The sequence below is a fragment of the Nesoenas mayeri genome (genome assembly GCF_963082525.1).
Source record: "Nesoenas mayeri genome assembly, chromosome: 2".
NCBI classification, from domain to species: Eukaryota; Metazoa; Chordata; class Aves; order Columbiformes; family Columbidae; genus Nesoenas; species Nesoenas mayeri.
Genome location: NC_137543.1, coordinates 116,693,215 through 116,701,430, shown reverse-complemented (window position 1 = coordinate 116,701,430; position 8,216 = coordinate 116,693,215). Strand labels below are relative to the sequence as shown.

The 8,216-nt window shown below is 35.9% G+C and overlaps 1 protein-coding gene across 1 annotated transcript in view; it reads right to left on the bottom strand.

Moving 5' to 3' along the window:
• The window catches only part of ULK4 (unc-51 like kinase 4), a gene marked incomplete at both ends in the record, with an annotated part of 236,773 nt that overhangs the window by 86,791 nt on the left and 141,766 nt on the right, over positions 1 to 8,216 (bottom strand). The window contains one exon of the mRNA XM_080338597.1: positions 2,892 to 2,997. Coding sequence (XP_080194723.1) covers positions 2,892 to 2,997 — 106 coding nt within the window. The remainder of the gene's footprint in view (positions 1 to 2,891; positions 2,998 to 8,216) is intronic.

Genomic DNA, 8,216 nt, shown 5'->3' with positions numbered 1-8,216 from the left:
CACACTGTAATGGGGAAATAAAGGAAATTGATGACCCATAATACTCTGTCTTCAGCATTTTTTTAAGACAGCAGAATATCTCATGAATGTTGAATGCTTTCATTAACAGCCTGGACACAGAGTGTTAATAGGACAGAATAACATGCACCTTCAGCAAGTTTGAAGATGACATTGAAAGGAGGCAAGTAGTTGATATGATGAAGGGTTGAGCCAACATTCAGAAAGAGCTCAGGGAACGGCCTGCCAGGAACCTCTAAAAGTTTAACAAAGGCAAATACAAACTTCCGCACTTGGGAAGCAATAACTTAATGTAATAGTACAGGCAAAGGCTCGAAATTCACACCACACAGCCCAACCTTCAAAACATCATGGTTGCTTCCTTCCAGATTTGCTCCTATCAGTGTCTTTTAGTTTGGAGCCCCAAACTGGACACAGAATTCCAGATGCAATCTCACAAGTGCTGAATAGAGGACAATAATCACTTTCCTCAGTCTTCCTTATGGCAGCCCTGATTTGCCTTTATTGCTGCAAGGGCACCTTGCTGACTCATGTTGAGCTTTTCCACTTGGACTCTTCTTTTCTGCAAGAGGGAGCTTAGTGTCCATGTTCTTCTCCATAACAGGAAAATCATTTTAGAATGACAAAGTAGAACATGAAAGAGAGTGTCAGAGGAAGCTTGAGTTATTTTCTTGTAGGGAACACTACATATTTACTGTTAGTAATGAAAAGGATAAAAAGCCCTCCAGTTTGTATGGAATAACTTTTGTCCATTTTTCATTCAAAGAAAATCTTACAGTCTACCATTACAAGATCAATACCTTCATAACATTCTCACAAACCAAATTTCAGAAGTTCCTTATTTGACAATTAGGCCCTTAATCAATAAAGCTCTTGTCAAAATCCAGGTTCCCAGTATCCTGAAGATCAGCCAATGGGCAAAAGGAATGAGAGAAGATAAGGACATTTTACTTGAGAGAAATTATTTTTGGCTGCTGTGCTGTTTTTCCTAGTCATGTTGCTGAAGTTCAGTGAGCCCAAGTTAGTGTTATCCAATCACTAACAGTCTGAAAATATTACTGCAGTCATTTATGACATAGCACAAGATAAAAGACTTTAATAATGTTTCTATCCCACTTCCTTAATTTGGAAACTAGCATGATGGAAGAGATGCATTTTATTTTTGGAGCAGATGAGAAATGAAAGAGTACTGATATATTACCAGCAGCATAAAAATACATGGGAGCTTGTTGTGTGAGACAATAAAGAGGAGGTATGTAGGGAATGTATGCAATATTGCCATGTTGTTAAATAGTTTTGCACCTAATTTGCCATGCAGAAAGAGTATATTACTTCTACCTAGGCATGCCAATTACGTGGCTACAGTGCCTATAGAATTTGAGTTAACTTTTCTGTACGTTATTGTGCAGTTTTAACAAGTTATCCTTTTGCAGCTCAAGTCAGTGCTAGCTTAGGATTTTGCCCAGCACAAAGCAGATGTGGCCAAAGAGAATAAAAGCAGCACTTACATCTAAACCTTGAGAAATCCCCAAGCAATTCTGAGTGCAATAGGCAGTTTGCTGAGAAACAACCAAAGAATCACAATGCAATGTACTATCCCTCTGCAGTCATATTTTCCTCTTCTTCTGTCCCTGTTCTCACATCACCGTTTCAAACAAAGAAGAGATGCATTTTCTTTGCTACAGTGTCAAGTTCCAGTTTGTCTCCTGAGTGATGGCAGTGTCTATTCAATCCCTTCAGAGTAGAAAAGACCATGAACTCAGGTTTCTCACTTTCTAGGTGGGTGCTTAACCACTGAAGTAATTATGAAAATGAGGGCATGATCACTACTGCAAATCTTGATGGAGTTTTAGGCTGGTATGTGTTCTGATTTTTTTTTCCCAAATACATATCTAAGGCAGATCCAATTCTTCAAATTTGCTCATCACCATATCACCATCAGTGTGTATACTTCAACCATTAATCACACTAAGTCTCATCTGGTTCCTCCTCTGATGCAATGACTAGACAAAACCTCATATGTCTTTTCCTAGAGACTTTGAAAAGGTTTTCTCTCAGCTCCTGGCTTCACAAGAGGCTTAGCTGTCTCTTCACTGTCTCTCTATGCAAATTTCTTCCTTTTCCTTCTGGAGTAGGCCAGACACTGCTAAGCCAGTAGTCTAAGTCTTTGATTTATTCTACACAAACAGCACAAAGAATAGCGTAGGATCTGTATTACTGAATGTCATCCACTCATGAAGGATGAAAAAAAAAATAATTCTATCAATGTGTATATTTCTAAACAAGTTTTAAGATTTATATAGATTTCCAACAGCAGAAACTTTGTCTTCATTTTGTAAACCACAACCATTTGTTAATAAAAGGAGTTTCAATAATAAAATATAGCGAAATGAAAACACGGAATGGTTTGTATACCAAGACTCCTTAGTCAGTTTGGGCTCCATCTCATTACTCTATAGGACTACACTGGAACAGAAGCTAGTGCAGAAATATTCTACAACTTATCCTTTCACAGGTTTGAGCAGTGAGAAAAGGAAAAATGTGCAGACTCTCTGCCTGCACTCCGCTGTTATGGTCAGAGCTCAAGCCCATTCCTTTCCAAAGCCATATTCACAGGCATAATGTAACTTCCAGTCAGTAACACTTTTGTAACCACAGCTTTGTGGAGCAACAGCTTTCTAGAAGTTATGATTAAATCAGCAAGGGAGGTAGATGAAGTAATGAGGAATACCAGCCAGTTACAATGCAATTATCTAACAACCAGTATAGAAGACAAATATACACAAGGTTACAGTTTTACAAAGTGCCAGATATTACAATGGATTGGGAATGACGTATAGTAAAGGGAATAACTAAAGATAAACACAACATACCTTCTTCAAAGAGTAACGTCATGTTCGTGCTCTTGTTAGCAACCATGTTACTCAGTAAGGCAATTGCAGTTTGCATTGTATTCCCAAGTATACTGTCTTGGTGTTCCTGTAAAAACAAACAAACAATTTAAAAGACTACTATTCCCTTCCAGAAATGTAGTAATATAAAGGCAATACTCTCTCAATCCCTTAAAATCCAACTTTTAGAATACTGGAAAACCAGCAAAATATCTTAGAGAATATAAATTTCAGGGAGCCAAAACTAAAATACTGGACCAAAACTTCTTCCATGTTCTTTTGAACTGAAATAGCTCCTACTTCAGTCTAAAATTTAAGGACTTTAAGAAACAGTATAGAGCTTTATCAGCCCAATCTCTATGTATTCAAAAACAGGAACATATCCCTTTGTATGGTGTTTCTTTTATTAACAGTATCGATTTTACTCTTTTCAGTTTCACCTTGATAACCTATACTATGTCATAAAATCCATTAGTTGCTTTTGTCTGTATACATTCATAAGTATGAAAATTTTCACATGCACATTAAAGACCTATTTCTGTATCAAATTGCATCACTCTTACACCTTTCTTACGCTTGATGATTGTTTCAGTGATTTTCCACAATTTTCTGAGACTATATGTATAAGAGAAAGGTGCCAGGGTTTATAAATACATTTACTTTCCTCTTCTCTACTTAACACACTTGCACACTCAACCTGAAAATCATGGATAAGGCAGTGCAAAATGAAAATATTTATTTGTTCACACTAGTGATGGTAATAACTCAGGTAACTTCCAAGAAGCCAAAGTAGGAGAAGCTTTTCCAAATCTGAGTCTAGATAGAAATATAAACCTGAATACATTTCAAATCTCCTTAGAAAGTTCAGGAAACATTTTGTCCAGTTTTTCAGACTCAAAGCCAAATAGAAACATACAAAGTGAAAATAACATTAAGAAAAAAAACTGCCACATTTCACATAATGTAGACTTCGCATATGCCCCTAGGTGAGTTCCATGTTTCCCTTTCCCATCAAATCTTTCGGTATCCTGCTATCACTCAACTACTTCACTGCTGCAGAACATGCCATCTATCCTGATCCTGTCTGACAGTAGTCCTTGGAAAAAAGTTACATTTTAAGTTTAACAAGACATAAGATTATTGGTCTGAACTTGGGCTAAGTATTTCAGATAACAAATATTACTTCAGCCCTTGGATACAGTCAAAGGAACACTCTTCCTGAGAGTTCCTTTAGGAGAAGAGCACCAGTGGCCAAGAACAGTTTATTTTCTCTGTATCTTTCCTCAGGCATTTATCACCTTCTGTCTGAGATGTATGCTTGAAAAAAACAGGTGCAACCAATTCTTCTTTGAGATTATCTTATTGACCATCTAAATACCACAGCTGGTACAGAATTGGGTTGTTTGACCATGAACCAGCATCAACGACAAAAAACACATTTTACTATTCTTCTAAGAATTCACTTCAAATCAACCTATGAATGGCATATTCAGACTGGTATCTCCAGTTCATAAGTCATTTTTTGAGCTGAGTCAGGACTAAGTCATCAGCACTGCCTTTAGGATAAGCCACACTGTTGCAATCCCTGCCTGAAAACATCATATAATTGGTTGCAAGAAATTCGCAAGAGAGACACTCCTGATTTTTATTTCCTAACTACTCTGATACATTTCACAGTATCCTGAATTTTATCTTCAATGCCACTTCGGAAGTCCTCTGGTTACAGTGGTATCAAGGGTCCTGCTATGTGAAGAACAAGTGTTTTCCTTCAAACATTTAACTACTAAAGGAAAGGTTCTGACAGGCAGAGGCTCAGATGATTGCTTTGAGAGCATTAATTTCATTTTTCTGCACTGAAAAACTAAAATTAAATGCTATTAGTTCCTGTAAACACAAAGAAATATACATTATAAGGCACAACACATTAACAGATTAGGAAATATATAAACATACACAGCCTCCTATTCAACTTCAGGCTGTATGAATTTTCTATTCATACTAGAGCACTTTAAACTGGATCATGAGGAGAAGAGTCAAGAAAGAGTAGCTCACAGCCTTTAGTTTCCTATAAAAACCTATATATATATATATATATATATATATATATAAACACACATATATATATACACACATATGTATATATATCTCCAAGAGTCCCAAAGTTCTATTTACTTTACATAGCATTTTGAGATGTCATTTATGATTCCTATAAAGAGTACAATAAATACCTGTTCCTCTAAAAGTTTAAAATACAGCCTGATAAATTTAGAAGGAATGTTGAAAAGTATAAACACTACGTACTTCAAAAGATAAGGTAACCAATACAGGAAAGAGATACCATAGAGCCACGGTACTAAAAATCAATTTGACATTGTTTCCTACAGTCAGCTGAAGGGCAAGAAAAACAGTTTTTCAAAAGATTAACAGTGTAGTCTGTCATCACAATGTCTTAGTAATTCTCTTAACATTCAGAAAACAACATACCAAAAAGAATGACTATTTGTGTTAAATAATAATACACTAAAAATTAATAAAAGCAAAAAAATTTCCACAAGTACCAACAGGAAAACTGACAAATATTTTCTTTATAAGTACAATATTTCTATTTCTGCCCCACTTATTTGAAGTAAACATCTTGTAGTAAAATGCCCTTTTGAGATATGCAGTTACAAGAGAAGCTTGTAGTTGCTTATGATTGCAAGCTTTTGCATTCACCAGATTAGTAACATTAAAATGAAGCCACTTTGCTTTTAACGGAATCAGTTATACCACAACAACCCTCTATTGAGAGACTAGCACTTATACTTTTACTTATATCAAAGCATATGCAAAAAAACCTTCTCTTACCCTAAAGCACATATCTACATGGCATCTTGAATTCAAGTTTATATCTTGAGAAAGAAAATGGTCTTTTAATGAATAAAATAATCTTACAAACTGTAAACTCAGCTGTACTACCAGAGTTTTAATGTATATATCATAGATGGTTTGTGACAAGATACAAGGCTCCAAGAAGCTACAGGTATGCTTTACTTATCTAAGTCATCACTGATTGCTGTTAGACTCAGTTTTAGAGGTCTATATAAAAATATTTACCTTCTCCATAATCTATCCAGGAGTAAAGCCGATCAAATTTGTGTGCACAGCACCACAGACTGTGGCCATTTAATGAACAGTGCACTTGACAGCTTTAATAAAACATAGCATTTGCCAGCAGAGATAATTAGAATCGAAGCAGCAAAATTCTAGTGTTTGGCAGCACAGATGAAACAACTTCATTAAAATGTACAGCTTCGGCAAATGAAAGGCAGGAAAGCACTGGACCCTGAAGAATCAGCCTTCTCAAAACTAATTGCTTCAGTGCTTAAAAAGGACAGCTATGAAATACCAAGGGCATAACAAGGAAATACTAGTATTAAAAAAAGGAACCACAGAAGATAAATCAGGCTTTTCAAATAGGACTGCACTGTACTTAGGCCATTAAACTTTTCATTCTAATTTTGAAGTGTTGTACATTAACAAAAGAAATCGGTTGAAGTAGTTTTTTAAAGCCAGTTAGGTAAGAGGGTGTGAATTAGCAAAGTGGGAGTAAGAATCTTGGCAAGATACTATAGCTTAAGCTGCCATTTCTCTTCCTTTAAGTGGATTAGAATTTAGAACAGCACAGGCAAACTACAGTATTTTAATTACATTTTCAACAAGAAAACAGATAGCAATTGTGATTAGAAGTTACCAATTTGGGAGACTTCACATACATGCCTCCTACTCAAGTATCTAGGAATCCAGAAGAAAACGCACTAAATGCTACATTTATGGATGTACAGTAATTAAATTAAAGGACCACTATATAACACAGTACTACTGCTCATTCAACATAATTAGAGTGATTAAACTTTAACTATAAAGAGGATCTTCTTCTCAAGCTTACATATGACTTATGAAGGCAAGTTAGGTAAATAAGGGGACATAACAAGATGGAGGCTTTATTTTTCATACACTAAACCACTGAAAGAAAAAAGTTATAGAAATGAACCATATCCAAATTACATTTACCAATGGATGCCATTTTCACATGATACTTCTTTGGCACAGCACAACTGAGACAAAATAAACCAAAGCATTGACGCTAACAATGACCTATAACAAGAGCACGGTTTAATCTTGCACTAAACCTAGCTTATTTTAATATACCATATTACATTTTATATGTGAAATAGAGGATCTGAAACTTTCGGGGACAAAACGGTAGAACTCTTCTGTATGAAACAGTATTATCAGCACGCAGCCTGCAAGGGACATTTACGACAGCATGCACACTGTTCTTCAATCACAAAAGGAAGCCCACTGAGAAACAAATTTAGTCTGGCTACATATGCAGTTGGCTAATCTGGTCTTTAACATTTTGTGCCTTCTGATGCATAAGACCAGTTATGCATAAATCAAAAGCTTATAAATTCATACAGGTCTTTAACGTTAAGGTAATACTATTTTCCATATTGATGATCTAAGTCAGAAGTAAGAACAGCCATGTCTCTTGCTACTCTGTTTTTCAAAATTCAGCCTTTTGCAGAAGCACAGATCTAACAGAGATAATATTTCCAAGTGTGTTCCTCTGGGTATGGTCATACAATAAGGACCAGCTACTAATCTGACAACCAATTTCTGGAATAATCCTGCTTCTTAGATGTATTAGAGCAGTGATATATTCAGTCCACACATGAAGATCAGAGATCTTGCAACTCTCCCAGAAATTCCTGTTGGAATATTGGGGGGAAAACAAAACAAAAAAATTCTTAGTCACTGAGTGCTTAGGCAAAGACAACCAAGGTCAGGGAAACAGCAGCAATTTTGAAGAACTGACAAAGGAGAAAGGATACAATTAATAAAAGCCTAGGATGTCAATTACCAACCAACAGAAAGCAGTAGTGTTAGTCTTAGATTTCTTTTTCTCCTACCCACTGCAGTAGGCAACGAAAAATTTCACAAGATTCTTCAAGAAGTACGTCCATTTTTGAGAAGTACGTCCTTTTTCAAGGGCATTCACTTCCCATACTTAAGTTCAGATTTTCAGAGACCTAACGATCTGTCTTTTTATTCTGGAACTCATTTGTTACTTCCTTTTCAGTTCTCCAAATTCCCTTTTATGTTGGAGACAAGCGTGCAACATTATCTGTGTTAATGGTCAGAATCTCATAAGGCATAAGGAGGAAAGGTGACATTTACAACAAACAGAGCTCTGAGGAACATTGCCTCTGTAGAACGAAAAGATGAAATTTGTTACTTTTAGGGAAACCAGCTTCTGTGAAG